The sequence below is a fragment of the Pecten maximus genome, chromosome 1 (assembly GCF_902652985.1).
Source record: "Pecten maximus chromosome 1, xPecMax1.1, whole genome shotgun sequence".
NCBI classification, from domain to species: domain Eukaryota; kingdom Metazoa; phylum Mollusca; class Bivalvia; order Pectinida; family Pectinidae; genus Pecten; species Pecten maximus.
Window position 1 is genome coordinate 45546703 of NC_047015.1, and position 15975 is coordinate 45562677.

At 38.1% G+C, this 15975-nt stretch overlaps 1 protein-coding gene across 2 annotated transcripts; it reads left to right on the plus strand.

Annotated features, from left to right (window-relative positions):
* Positions 1–106: 106 nt before the first annotated feature.
* Positions 107–12729, plus strand: LOC117335113 (coilin-like). Of its 2 annotated transcripts, XR_004534294.1 has the most exons (8): positions 107–360; positions 1180–2503; positions 3075–3221; positions 3949–3996; positions 4413–4482; positions 6744–6808; positions 11247–11355; positions 11396–12729. XR_004534294.1 is itself a non-coding variant. In XM_033895039.1 (7 exons), the coding sequence occupies exons 1-7, from the start codon at positions 119–121 to the stop codon at positions 11298–11300; spliced, it is 1950 nt and encodes a 649-aa protein (XP_033750930.1). In that variant the 5' UTR covers positions 107–118; the 3' UTR covers positions 11301–12729. The 2 variants fall into 2 exon arrangements, 1 of the variants encoding a protein (XP_033750930.1); XM_033895039.1 differs by having other exon boundaries at positions 11247–12729.
* The last annotated feature ends 3246 nt before the right edge of the window (positions 12730–15975 follow it).

The window sequence follows — 15975 nt, forward strand, 5'->3', positions numbered from 1 at the left end:
ATTTATTCCCTTCCCTTCTAGATTGATTTAAATATGAAACAATAACTATAATTTTCACTGCCAATATATATTTATTGTGGAACTCTTCTGTACTGAAGTCACATTCCTCCGATTCAATATGTCAGCTACCATGGTGGAAAAACACGTTCGCATACGTATTTACTTCGAAAATGCATTGCAGGCCCCAACATGGCTTTTAGTTGACCACGAATCTATTTACACTATCCAAGATTTAGAAAATGAAATTAGACGACGTTTTCTTGGAAACAACAATTCAATTGTGCTGTTATTAGACGATTGTGTTTTACCAAAGTCTGAAAAAACAGTTATTTTACGAGATAATGACCGTGTGGTTGTCAGGTAAATGTAGGTTATGTCATGTTATTCAACAGAAAACCCCAAATAACAGGTCGTGCAATTGCTTTAATCGGGCATGTCTTGTTTTGTCCAAAGTCAAAGGAAGGAGTACTCGGTAGAGAAAAATACCCTTCCCGCGCTAGGGCTCGCACTAGCGCCCTCTTGCTTTCCAGGCAAATATCCTACCACCAGGCTAAAGGGAAATTCAGGCTAGCTTAAGCTGATGATGTGACCTTCACTCTCCACTTTTACACTAGATTTTCAGCTAACCCTTTCAAAGCACGGGCACTGTCTTTGGTGTATAACTTGAGCCATAATAAACATGCATAAAAAAACATTAATCAGACCTTAACTTTAACACTGCTCTTCTGTATCACAAGCATAGTTGTGTAGCAACAACAACAAAATACTGCAGCAGTGCATTGTTATACACATGGGGACTTCCTAGGCACACACTTCCTAGGCAGTCTTTGAATTAACAAACACACACCAATTTTATCTTTGCTTAACCTCAATCTTCAGACCGTTATTGCACAAAAAAATCCACAATCACTACAAATAACTTGTCATGCCCCTGTGCATGCATAATCACCAATACTGATGACACCTGCAGTAGTGTGTTAATTGAAGTAGAAGATTTAAGTCAGAGCTGCGAGATCTATTGAATTGTGAAAAATTGACAATGGCTGTCTCAGCAGCCATCTTGAAAATGCTTGTATATTGAGAATACTAGCTGGTCATGTACTAGTTTATTATAAATCCTTCAAATATACACATAGAAATGTATGTGTACTTAACTATTGGAATATCTTTTATTTGCAGAGAATGTGACCATCATAAAATCCCACCTGATCCCAGTTTATCATCTGTAAAGGAGAAAAGGACTGTGTCTCACAATTTTAATAACACTGAGAAAACCAAAGAAATTGAGCCGATAGTAAGGGCACAAGACGAAAGTAAGAAAAAGGACAAAAAGAAGGAAAGCAAACTATATCTGTGTCAATCTGAAGAAAAGAAAAAGAAGAAGAAGAAGGAAAGAGTTGCATCTCCAGATTTTGTTAATGCAGAACAAAAAACTAAGAAGATGAAAAAGAAAAGAAAACTGGATAAATGTGAAAAAAGTCATGAAAGTCAACAAAGTGCCATTAGTAGTCATATAAATATACACAATCAAATTAAAGAAACAGAGGGAAGTGAGCTGCTAGTGTTTGCTTGTTCAACAAAACAGGATCAGTCATTGGACAATCCTGATAAAGAAAGAGCTGAACTTGATTCTGGGAAAACGCTTAAAAAGGGAAAGCAAAGAAAACGCTCAAGGGACTCTGTCTCTTCAGCAGTAACTACAGTGTCTCAAAAGAGTTCTATAGATACTGGAGGCAATGAGGCCAACTCAGTACCTCATGGAAATAGAAAAAGAAAAGATTCATTGAAATCATTGACGGGTAATGAGATTGGAAACAATGAGGGTGATAGTGAGGAAGAAAGGGGCGTTAAGAAACGAAGGAGACGAAGGCGAAAAAATAAAAATACTGCTGAAGCAGAAGCAAGTGGAGCAAGTAACAAAAATAATAGCTCTTTTGACAACAAACTACAAAAACAATTTCATCCAAAACCTGCCAGAAATGTTATTAATATTTATGGAACCAAAAATAATCATAAAGTATTTAACGAATCTGAATCGGAGGAGGAGACACCTGCTGTACAAGAATCTGTGAATGGAATGGAAGATGATAACATACCTGGGGAGGAAAAGCAGGAATCATTAGAGCAAGCCAAGAAAAGGCTGTTAGAGAAGGTTCAACAAGAATACCACAGTCTGACGGATAATCGCGACACAGTTGATAGACATCAGCCGATTAACGAACCTCTCAGTGAGAATGTGCAAGTACAGACACCATACAATAGTGTGCAACAATTTTCAAGTACTGAACTTATACATGAGAATGGACAACTTCAGCAACATGAGGATGTACAGGTCAACACTGGCATGTCGCAGGTACAGCTACAGTTAGTTAAACTGGCTAACGGTGTGCCAGTGTATACCAGACAGAGACAGAAGAGGTACTTCAATGCCTTCCATGGCAAGGAGCTGTCTAAAGAGCAACAGTTAAACACAAGTCTTACCAACAAGTCCATCATCATCACTGTGAGTTTGTCAAGTTGTTCTAAGTTACTTCATAGACACTGTCCTGTCCCGTCCCAATTCCAATTTCAACACCTTAGTAGCAACTTCATCCTTTGACAGACATCACACTTTTATGCTATTTTTCTGACCATTCCATTGTCTTTCTAGGGTATTGATCAGATATACTTAACATATACAGCATAGGAAGGTAAACTTATAATAATGGTTTACTTCATATGACAGTTATTAAAACTGGCTATCTCTATTATACTTTAGCATTATATACTTGTTTAATATCGGGATATATATACATCAGTCATCATTGACTCGGATACATCAGTCATCATTGACTCGGATACATCAGTCATCATTGACTCCTTCATACATGATAATGTCTCGATATGTTATGGAGATAGTGATGGTTCAGGGTAGCAAGAGGCAGCAGGGGCATTAATGTCTTACAGATATTTTCTAATTTTTTTTTTCAATTTTCCACATTTTTGAAAATATATAAGACTGGTATAAATTAACGTTTGTGACTTGTGGTATTGAACTTGATTTTGCTGTGATAACATAATGTATTTTCTGTCAGAATGACCAGCCCACTGCTATACAGGAGCCAGACAAGGCTAATTGTGAATCAAAGTCAGAAGGATCACTTCCGCCTCCGGTCCAGGACTACACAAAGTTCCCTCCACTACAGGGCACACCACGACAGGGAGACAAGATCGCTTACAAGGTAACCACATACGTCAATATACAACACCAACAACCACACACGTCAATATACAACACCAACAACCACACGCGTCAATATACAACACACGTCAATATACAACACCAACAACCACACACGTCAATATACAACACCAACAATCACACACGTCAGTATACACCACCAACAACCACACACGTCAATATACACCACCAACAACCACACACGTCAATATACAACACCAACAACCACACACGTCAATATACACCACCAACAACCACACACGTCAATATACACCACCAACAACCACACACGTCAATATACAACACCAACAACCACACACGTCAATATACAACACCAACAACCACACACGTCAATATACAACACACGTCAATATACAACACCAACAACCACACACGTCAATTTACAACACCAACAATCACACACGTCAATATACAACACCAACAATCACACACGTCAATATACAACACCATCAATCACACACTCAGTTATATAGTTTATGGTCCTGGATTTCTCTACCTGGTATGTTAGTGTTGGTCAGTACCTGTCAGAGGTATTAGATCCATGTCTGTCTATATTTTAAAGGTCGGAAAAATACACACCTTACCTATTGCATCAGTCCATCACCTCCTTTACTTGTTCATATCTTTTCTTTGACAAGGACACGAGTGTAAATGATCTACCAGTTATCTGAAATGAAGCTTGTATATTTAATTTTTATTCTCCACAGATCCTGGAACTTTCAGACAGTTACACTCCAGAAGTATCTTACTACAAGGTTTGTGTTAAAAACAATTGATTTTTATTTTCTCAAAGACATATCCTGAATTAACTTTATTTAATCTGGACAGCTTTGGGACAGAAAGATGGGATCCAGTAGGAAAATGTCTACTATTCTTTATAGACAAAGGGATTACCTACGTTTATATGTGGAAAAATTTTTCTGAAGGGATTCGTGGTCCAAGGAAACAGTAAATAATATTATTATTCAAAAGAATGTTATTTCTCTAAGACTCTATGTAGAGATATATGTATGAAAAGAGAATTACTCGAACAAAAAAAGTATTGTATTAGCTAGGAGCTCTTCAGACATAAGTTCACCTAGAACATTTCTTGGTGCTACGTCTACTGATAACCCTGATTTATTATCACAGCTGGGCACTGTCATTGTGATAGGTTTTCTTTTTGTTGCAGGAAGCTGTTGTCCTTAATTTTGACCATAATTCACAAATGATAGAAATTGAAACAAAGCCAGGTGGACCAGGCAAGTGTCTTTTACATTAACTCTACATGTTCTCACAGTGTTGACAAAATAAGGGGGTCAGACAAATGTCTTTTACATTAACTCTACATGTTCTCACAGTGTTGACAAAATAAGGGGGTCAGACAAGTGTCTTTTACATTAATTATACCCCCGCAACGAAGTTAGGGGGGTATACTGGAATCAGGTTGTCTGTCCGTCTGTCTGTCCGTCTGTCTGTAGACACATTTAGTCCGGACAACTCCTCCTAAACCAATTGGCCGATTCCTATGAAACTTTACACACATATTAATGATCATGTGTAAATGTGCATGCCACTTTCTTTTTCTCAAAATTATGTTTGCTATGGCAACTGTTTACTATAAACAGGTTTTCCGATAAGAACCACAACTTTCAGTTTGTCTGGACAACTCCTCCTAAACTGAAGGGCCGATTTCAATGAAATTTCACACAAACATAGAGGACCATGTCTAGATATGCATGCCACTTTCTTTTTCTCAAAATTATAGTTGCTATGGCAACTGGTCACTATAAACAGGTTTTCCGATAAGAACCATAACTTTAAGTTTGTGCGGAAAACTCCTAAACTGAAGGGCCGATTTCAATGAAACTTCACACAAATCTCACTTTCTTTTTCTCAAAATTATGGTTGCTATGGCAACACTGGCAAAAATAAATTATATACCAGAGTAAGTAGTATGCACTCCATGGATCTTTATCATGTGTTCTGGCTACTGTCTATTGTGAAAACATCATCTACTTGTTGGCTACCTAACCTAGCGTATTGTGATATCACCAGGGGCATTGCAGTGTGCATTAGCCATACAGAACATATTTATTATTTCGAAGTAAATGTATAGATATGTTTATAACTCACTGGGTTCTAGGCCCCAGGAGATTATTGAAAAGTCAAAAGGTTAAAACTTATACAGGTATTCCTTATTGGAAGTGCATGCTTGGGGTTGCTTTTCTAGGTCAAAGGTCAAAGGTCAAGGCCATTGTTACTAAATAGAGAAAATCAGTTTCCATGCAATAGCTTAGTTTGTTTTTTCCAATTAGATGATACTTTATACAATGTTTCTTTCTTAAAGTGCTTGTTTGTAAATGTTTTAAAGCTTTTAAGGTTAAAGGTCAATGTAACACTTACTTTAGATAGAAATCAATTGCAAGTGTTCACAGTTATTAGCTCCTTATTCTACTGTCAAAAATGTATTAGTTATTATGTGTTTTGTTGGCTTTTATGGCAGGTTTGCCAGTAATCTGTCAGCCTGGCCGGCCACCTAGACTTTCGATGTTTTTCATGCTGTTTTTCGTTGACACTTAACATGGTGTTACACTGTGATGTTCAGATATACAATATGGGTTAAAAAAAAGAGAGAGATCAATGTTACTAAAAATACCACCCAAAATATACTGTCAAAAATTATTATCTAAAGCCCTGTACAGAAGTTTAAACTTTCTGAAATTTCACGTGATAATGCACCAGGAAATGCTGATGCACAATATGGGTTTATAAAAATGACTTAAGGTGAATCAGGGTCACTGTCACTAAAGATATACACTGTAACTAGAAATATACTTCAAAGTAGATTGTATATGGCCCTTACAGAATGCATGATGATACTCTAGCGTGATATACAGATGTACCTCGTAATTTTAAAAGTTGCTAATGTCATAGAGTAAGTGTGATTTGTATATTTGTAGCATATAGTAATCCGAAGTCAGTGTATCACACAGGTAAAGTTCAGGTATAGAGACAGACATATTGCGGGGGCCCTCACTGACATGTCAGTGATTTAGGGCTAGTTTCATTTTAGCAAACTTTATTGTTAAACAATTGGATTGTACATCAGGCTTAAGCCTTTATCAAAGTTCTCTCCACAGTGATATGGTTATATAGGTTCTTGATCAAAGGAGAATGTTGAAAAGTCAATGTCATAGTCATCGTATACTTTTGACATTTACCTGTAGTCACTGGGTACATTCTGGTCCCCAGGGGAATGTTGAAAAGTCATTGTCATAGTCATCGTATACCGGTACTTTTGACATTTACCTGACTAAATGTCATAGTTATCGTATACTTTTGACTTTACCTGTAGTCACTGGGTACGTTCTGGTCCCCAGGGGAATGTTGAAAAGTCATTGTCAAAGTTATCATTAACTTCTGTTCACCTCACTTGATTTATTCAATGCGGGGATGTTAAAATGGTTTTGATGTCATAAATTTGAGGGTTTTAAAAAATTTTTTTTTCACTTCACTACAGATTCCAAACCCCAGGGGAAGTTTCATCTGGATGATGATGATGACCATCTCCACATAGAACCAAAGGTACTGTATGTTATTTAAGAAATAATTAACGATGATTCGTGTATTATTGCAGGATATACAATGAGGACGAGGATATTTTGCGTTTAAATTAATAACGAAGGCCGCAGGCCTGAGTTATTAATTAAAATTGCAAAATATCCGAGTCCAAGTTGTATATCCTGCAACAATACACGATTTCAAAGTTGATTATTTCTATTCTACCATGTACTGTTTAGTTCTGAGATCGACCTCTTTCTAATAGAAAAACAGCAAGGAAACCCCGGGAAAACCTTGTAATTTATTTCTTGAGTATTGCATTATTTGTTGATGAAATATACAGGCAATACAGTACTACGATCAAGAGCATCTATCATATGGCATTGATTTTGGAAATTAAAAAAAAAAAAAGATAAAAAAAAAGAAAAAAAGTGGGGGCCTCCGTAGGATTCGAACTCACGTCGTGATAAAAATATATTGAAAGACTAACCCATTAGCCCACTCGGCTATAGTAACCTTTTAAGAAACGGGTGAATATTAGATATTTAAAATTGTAACAGCCGTGTATTATTGGCACGAGCGTGGGTTATTGGAAAATAATACATGGTTTTTAACCAATCAAAACTGGCGTTACATAGCAAACATGGTAGAATAATTAATAAACAAGGGTGGATAGTATTGCAACAGCAATACTAAGTCCCCTGCCTGAGCTAGAAGTGCACCTGATTATTTCCAATTTTTTTTTTTTAATGTTTTTTTCTAGAAAAAAAATGTGGGATGCACAACTACATGTTATACTGATCATGTATACCAAGTTTCGTTAAGATTGGAGTAGTACTTTAGAAGGAGTTGTCCGGACAACTGTTGCGTGACAGACAGACAGACAGACGGACGGACAGGACAGACAGACAGACGGACGAAGAGTAAACCTAAAGTCCCCCCGTTTTTCAAACGGCAGGGGACTAATAACAACTATTCTGTTTGTTTTCTTGATAAAAATCAATAACCATGGCCTTGAATTGTAATGGCTTAACATTTAAGAAACTTGAACACAGTAGAATTCTGCATTTCTGAGCTGCTGTGGGAACAAGTAATTTATTGAAGATGTTTTGATAATGTTGTGATTTCAGTACATTAAGGTAAATGTATAACATTGGTGACATGATGACAGGACCATCGACCCTGTCAAACATTACTAGGTATGTTGTGGTTGAGACAATCACATACTGTAAACGTGGAAATTTACGCGAGGGGGAAATTTACGCTATTTACAAAAGTCCTTTTGATCGCGAAAATTTCCCCCACGCGTATTATTTTGATATCAATTTGCATAATCTCGAACTACAAACGAAGGTGGATCGATCGCGAAAATTACCCCAATGCGTATAGTTTACATATCGAAATCGCAAAATTAACCACGCTTACAGTAGTCATTAACAGTGCTTGTTGGTGTTCTATGGTCGTTACTGAATGTTTGAGGCCAAATATGATGGTATTCTTTATGCTGCATGAACTAGATCATTACCCATGTTATTGATACTTAAGATATTTCATTTTCAATTAAAGAAATTTTAGCTAGGGTTGTTGTAATGGTAATTAGGACCCCATGTTAGGGTTGTTGTAGTGGCTATTAGGACCCCAGTGTTAAGGTTGTTGTAGTGGCTATTAGGACTCCATGTTAGGGTTGTTGTAGTGGTTATTAGGACCCCAGTGTTAGGGTTGTTGTAGTGGCTATTAGGACCCCAGTGTTAGGGTTGTTGTAGTGGCTATTAGGACTCCATGTTAGGGTTGTTGTAGTGGTTATTAGGACCCCATGTTAGGGTTGTTGTAGTGGCTATTAGGACCCCATGTTAGGGTTGTTGTAGTGGCTATTAGGATCCCATGTGAGGGTTGTTGTAGTGGCTATTAGGACCCCATGTTAGGATTGTTGTAGTGGCTATTAGGACCCCATGTTAGGGTTGTTGTAGTGGCTATTAGGACCCCATGTTAGGGTTGTTGTAGTGGCTATTAGGACCCCATGTTAGGGTTGTTGTAGTGGCTATTAGGACCCCATGTTAGGGTTGTTGTAGTGGCTATTAGGACCCCGTGTTAGAGTTGTTGTAGCTATTAGGACCCTATGTTAGGGTTGTTGTAGTGGTTATTAGGACCCCATGTTAGGGTTGTTGTAGTGGCTATTATGACCCCATGTTAGGGTTGTAATGGCAATTAGGACTCCATGTTAGGGTTGTTGTAGTGGCTATTAGGACCCCATGTTAGGGTTGTTGTAGTGACTATTAGGACCCCATGTTAGGATTGTTGTAGTGACTATTAGGACCCCATGTTAGGGTTGTTGAAGTGGCTATTAGGACCCCATGTTAGGGTTGTTGTAGTGACTATTAGGACCCCATGTTAGGGTTGTTGTAGTGGCTATTAGGACCCCATGTTAGGGTTGTTGTAGTGGCTGTTAGGACCCCATGTTAGGGTTGTTGTAGTGGCTATTAGGACCCTATGTTAGGGTAGTTGTAGTGGATATTAGGACCCCATGTTAGGGTTGTTGTAATGGCTATTAGGACCCCATGTTAGGGTTGTTGTAGTGACTATTAGGACCCCATATTAGGGTTTTTGTAGTGGCTATTAGGACCCCGTGTTAGGGTTGTTGTAGTGGCTATTAGGACCCCATGTTAGGGTTGTTGTAATGGTAATTAGGACCGCATGTTAGGGTTGTTGTAGTGGCTATTAGGACCCCATGTTAGGGTTGTTGTAGTGGCTATTAGGACCCTATGTTAGGGTTGTTGTAGTGGTTATTAGGACCCCAGTGTTAGGGTTGTTGTAGTGGCTATTAGGACCCCATGTTAGGGTTGTTGTAGTGGTTATTAGGACCCCATGTTAGGGTTGTTGTAGTGGCTATTAGGACCCCATGTTAGGGTTGTTGTAGTGGCTATTAGGACCCCATGTTAGGGTTGTTGTAGTGGCTATTAGGACCCCATGTTAGGGTTGTTGTAGTGGCTATTAGGACCCCATGTTAGGGTTGTTGTAATGGCTATTAGGACCCCATGTTAGGGTTGTTGTAGTGGTAATTAGGACTCCATGTTAGGGTTGTTGTAGTGGCTATTAGGACCCTATGCTAGGGTTGTTGTAGTGGTAATTAGGACTCCATGTTAGGGTTGTTGTAGTGGTAATCAGGACCCCATGTTAGGGTTGTTGTAGTGGCTATTAGGACCCCATGTTAGGATTGTTGTAGTGACTATTAGGACGCGATGTTAGGGTTGTTGTAGTGGCTATTAGGACCCCATGTTAGGGTTGTTGTAGTGACTATTAGGACCCCATGTTAGGGTTGTTGTAGTGGCAATTAGGACTCCATGTTAGGGTTGTTGTAGTGGCTATTAGGACCCCATGTTAGGATTGTTGTAGTGACTATTAGGACCCCATGTTAGGGTTGTTGTAGTGGCTATTAGGACCCTATGTTAGGGTAGTTGTAGTGGTAATTAGGACTCCATGTTAGGGTTGTTGTAGTGGCTATTAGGACCCCATGTGTTAGGGTTGTTGTAGTGACTATTAGGACCCCATGTGTTAGGGTTGTTGTAGTGACTATTAGGACCCCATGTTAGGGTTGTTGTAGTGGCTATTAGGACCCTATGTTAGGGTAGTTGTAGTGACTATTAGGACCCCATGTTAGGGTTGTTGTAGTGGCTATTAGGACCCTATGTTAGGGTAGTTGTAGTGACTATTAGGACCCGATGTTAGGGTTGTTGTAGTGGCTATTAGGACCCCATGTTAAGGTAGTTGTAGGGACTATTAGGACCCCCTGTTAGGGTTGTGGTAGTGGTTATTAGGACCCCATAATAGGGTTGTTGTAGTGGCTATTAGGACCCCATGTGTTAGGGTTGTTGTAGTGACTATTAGGACCCCATGTTAGGGTTGTTGTAGTGGCTATTAGGACCCTAAGTTAGGGTAGTTGTAGTGACTATTAGGACCCCATGTTAGGGTTGTTGTATTGGCTATTAGGACCCTATGTTAGGGTAGTTGTAGTGACTATTAGGACCCCATAATAGGGTTGTTGTAGTGGTAATTAGGACCCATGTTAGGGTTGTTGTAGTGGCTATTATGACCCCATGTTAGGGTTGTTGTAGTGGCAATTAGGACCCCATGTTAGGGTTGTTGTAGTGGTAATTAGGACACCATGTTAGGGTTGTTGTAGTGGTAATTAGGACCACGATGTTAGGGTTGTTGTAGTGGCTATTAGGACACGATGTTAGGGTTGTATGAGGTGTGCAACGGGTTTTTAAGGACCTCGTGTTACAGTATCTGGACTACAATAGGTAAAAAATATCATTATGGTAGAAATGGACTCTGTATCCTATCCTGCTAAAAATATAATACCATGCCATGAGCTTTCAGGCGAGTAATGTTTATTCGAGGGTAAACCGGTATTTTGATAAAAAGTTTTGCAAAACGTTTACAATGTTTTATTTTTTATTTTCAGCTGTCTTTGCAATGGGAGTCACTAATGGAAACAAGACTGTTGGACATTGTATAGAACAGATGATCAGCACCGATTTCACAGTGTTATAGACAGAACACAAGATGTTAAGATCAATTTACAGTGTTATAGACAGAACACAAGATGTTGAGATCGATTTACAGTGTTATAGACAGAACACAAGATGTTAAGATCGATTTACAGTCACTGTGTTATAGACAGAACACAGGATGTTGAGACCGATTGTACAGTGTTATAGACAGAACACAAGATGTTAAGATCGATTTACAGTCACTGTGTTATAGACAGAACACAGGATGTTGAGACCGATTGTACAGTGTTATAGACAGAACACAAGATGTTAAGATCGATTGACAGTGTTATAGACAGAACACAAGATGTAAAGATCGATTTACATTACAGTCACTGTGTTATAGACAGAACACAGGATGTTGAGACCGATTGTACAGTGTTATAGACAGAACACAAGATGTTAAGATCGATTTACAGTCACTGTGTTATAGACAGAACACAGGATGTTGAGACCGATTGTACAGTGTTATAGACAGAACACAAGATGTTAAGATCGATTTACAGTGTTAGAGACAGAACACAAGATGTTAAGATCGATTTACAGTGTTATAGACAGAACACAAGATGTTAAGATCGATTTACAGTGTTAGAGACAGAACACAAGATGTTAAGATCGATTTACAGTGTTATAGACAGAACACAAGATGTTGAGACCGATTGTACAGTGTTATAGACAGAACACAAGATGTTAAGATCGATTTACAGTGTTAGAGACAGAACACAAGATGTTAAGATCGATTTACAGTGTTAGAGACAGAACACAAGATGTTAAGATCGATTTACAGTGTTAGAGACAGAACACAAGATGTTAAGATCGATTTACAGTGTTAGAGACAGAACACAAGATGTTAAGATCGATTTACAGTGTTAGAGACAGAACACAAGATGTTAAGATCGATTTACAGTGTTATAGACAGAACACAAGATGTTAAGATCGATTTACAGTGTTAGAGACAGAACACAAGATGTTAAGATCGATTTACAGTGTTAGAGACAGAACACAAGATGTTAAGATCGATTTACAGTGTTAGAGACAGAACACAAGATGTTAAGATCGATTTACAGTGTTATAGACAGAACACAAGATGTTAAGATCGATTTACAGTGTTAGAGACAGAACACAAGATGTTAAGATCGATTTACAGTGTTAGAGACAGAACACAAGATGTTAAGATCGATTTACAGTGTTATAGACAGAACACAAGATGTTAAGATCGATTTACAGTGTTATATTAAAAATAACAAGTTTATACATGAATTTCATAAGCTGATTAAAATGTATATGTATATTTTGTATTGAAATTTTGTTTACCGTAATACTGAAAACAGATATACAGAAGACTGAAGCAGTGATTTATATTTAATTGAGGAAATAAAAATTTCTTTTCCAGGACACTCTTGTTTAATCTTATCTAATATGTGAGTGTACTCCCATGTTGGTTCAACATGATGTTAAAGTGTCATTACCACCTTTGGGGTAGATTTAGTGAAATTGCATTAAGAATTGTCCAATTGTGTTTCTAAGAAAACTAGAAGACATGTATTCCATCCTCTTAGAAAAACTGTATTATTATGCAGTAATGTAGATTCAGTTTATGGAATATGTCAGACAGTCTGTTTACTTGTCTTTTTAAACTTTAATCAATTTAATCTATTTTCCTAAATATAAATTAAAGCTGGAGGGAAACAAAGCTTTCTTGGATGTAAAATCTAAAACATACCATTTTCTATCCTCCACCCCATGATACGCAGCGAGCCCTCGGCAGAGTGCTGCCCCTCCCCCCTGACCTTTTATTGAATTTGCTGTATGTTAAACTTGTAATAACTGGGGTGGGTATATGTGTGTATAATGAAGCTGTTGGTTAATTACTACCTTAATTACCCTATACTGTTACAACACATTCAGGCTTTCTGTCTCCGTATCAATGTTTTACACTTACAGTATCGACATATGTAATCTCAGGTGAAGATCCGAGGTGTGTGGTTTGATGCCGACTGGCTGTATTTCTCGAGAGGGGCCGCGGTGGCCGAGTGGTTAAGGTGTGCCGACACTTTAACACTAGCCCTCCACCTCTGGGTTGCGAGTTCGAAACCTACGTGGGGCAGTTGCCAGGTACTGACTGTAGGCCAGTGGTTTTTCTCCGGGTACTCCAGCTTTCTTCCACCTCCAAAACCTGGCACGTCCTTAAATGACCCTGGCTGTTAATAGGACGTTAAACGAAAATAAACCAAACCAAATTTCTCGAGAAGCTGAGAAACAGACTGGTCTGTGCTGTCATGGTTGTGTCTTTGGCGAGACACTTTACACTAATTGCTCTGGATGGCATGTGATGGGCCTTCTGTATGTTGTTTAAGAGAGTTTGTCATCAACTACTACAGGAGTGCCCGTCTCAAAATAACCCTGGCAGTTATCAAATCGTGATAAACCCAATAAACAAACAAAACATATTTGAAAAAAATATTTTTACTACAGTGAAACTGGTTTATAACAAAGTCCCTGGAAGTTCAGGAACCAGAAGAAATAGTCATATCCAGAGATGAAAATGTTCAGCCAATTGGCTGATTTCAGCCTTTTTGAGAATATCAGTGTAATGTAAACTTGTTAGCTCACCTGCGAAGGGCAAGTGAGCTTATGCCGTGGCGCGGCGTCCGTCGTCCCTCCGGCGTCAACTTTTCCATTCAAGCAACTTCTTCTCAATAACCAAAAGGCCCAGAGACCTAATATTGGGCCTGTAGCATGCTGGGGTGAAGGGCTACCAAGTTTGTTCAAATGAATAAAGTTGACCTTCATTGAAGGTCACAGGGGTCAAAAAGGCTAAAATCTTTAAACAATTTCTTCTCAATAACCAAGAGCCCAAGGGAGTTGATATTGGGTCTGTAGCATGCTGGGGTGAAGGGCTACCAAGTTTGTTGAAATGAATGACCTTGACCTTCATTCAAGGTCACAGGGGTCAAATATGCTAAACAAAATTTAAACGACTTCTTCTAAATAACCAAAATACCCAGGGAGTTGATATTGGGTCTGTAGCATGCTGGGGTGAAGGGCTACTAAGTTTGTTCAAATGGATGACCGTGACCTTCATTCAAGGTCACTTCGATCAAGTATGCTTAAATCTTTAAATAACTTCTGAATAGCCAAAGTGCCGAGAGACATTATATTGGTCCTGTAGCATGCTTTCAAATAACTGCAGGATCCATATACATGTATATGAACAGATCACTGCATTGCAGGTGAGCGATTCGGGCCCATTGGGCCCTTGTAATTTTTCCCATTGAAAAGATTGAGTAATCTAATTTTCAGCCTTTTTGCCCTTAGTCCATTTTCTTCTCTGCATATCTGAAATTTGTTATAGGGTTTAACTGTATGTTTCATCATCATCCAGTATGACAGATTTCTTTCTTATGAACCTAACCGCTACTTCCATTAAGCAGTAGTGACATGGAGCTTTCGAGACTATCATTGACAGTGTCGTCAGGCGGATTCCAACCATCATCATGGGTTTTACCTTATTTCCATGGCGTGCTCTGGTTGGCTGGTTGGATCAATCACTGTTTGCTGTGTCCTTAGTTCGGCTCATCTCCTTTACACAATAACCAACACGATGCCCTCTCTGCCTTCTCTGCTATGGTCTTGATAGCTGTCTTTCTTTATGCCCCAGTCAGTCCTTCTTTCTGTAACAGTTTCCATGCCAACTATGCAGGGAACCTTCTGGCACCTACTTTTACAGTCAAGTGTCTGATCCCTTCTGTCTACACTGCTCCAAAAGCTCTCTAGATCTATGCATGGCATCCATTCAATTATAAACTTTTACCATCAAAAAAACAAATAAATCTGTCCATTTTTTTCTTGATCCTTCAGTTGCTGAACATAATACAATTGGTCTAAATGATTAAAAGAATATTTAAATGTATAATATTTCTCAGAAAGTGCTGAAAGGGTTTTTCTTACCTATTATACATACCAGTTCTCTTTCAGCGCTGGATATGCAATGTCATTTTCTAAAGGTCAAATTCATCAAATAATATTTAATGAAATAATATTGTTAGGAATTTCCCCCCAATTATATTCTATGGTAACTCTAAGCCTTATAGTGGAAGGTTTAACAAATCATTCTGGTTTGATATTTTATGTCCTTTCAAATGCATCATAGCATACCGGTAAGGTCAAGGTTATGTATTGAAAGGTCAAGGTTATGAAGGTCAAAATTGACATTATTTTAATATAAAGAAACATTTCTGGGACTAGTTTCCTGGTTTAAGGTCAAGATCAGATATCATTATAAAGCATTACTGTTAGGATTTACTCCATGTGTTTCCCCAAATCAATGGTGAAGATCACTAAAAGACAAATATGTCACTTGTGTACATTGTATAAGTATCTAAGTTCCAAGGAATACAGTTGTATTTAAGCATTGATGTCTTTTTTTTTTTTAGTTTCATCGGGGTATGAAAAAAATGTTTGCAAACTATGAATCCGCTTAGTGGATTCTTACAGAAGTTTGCAAACAAAATATTTTTCATACCTCGATGAAACTAAAAAATAATTGACATCAACACTTATAATTAAGTTTTTAAAATAATTTTCTAATTTAAAACATGTTTTATGTACAATTTTACTGGTTTTATATAGGATTATTTT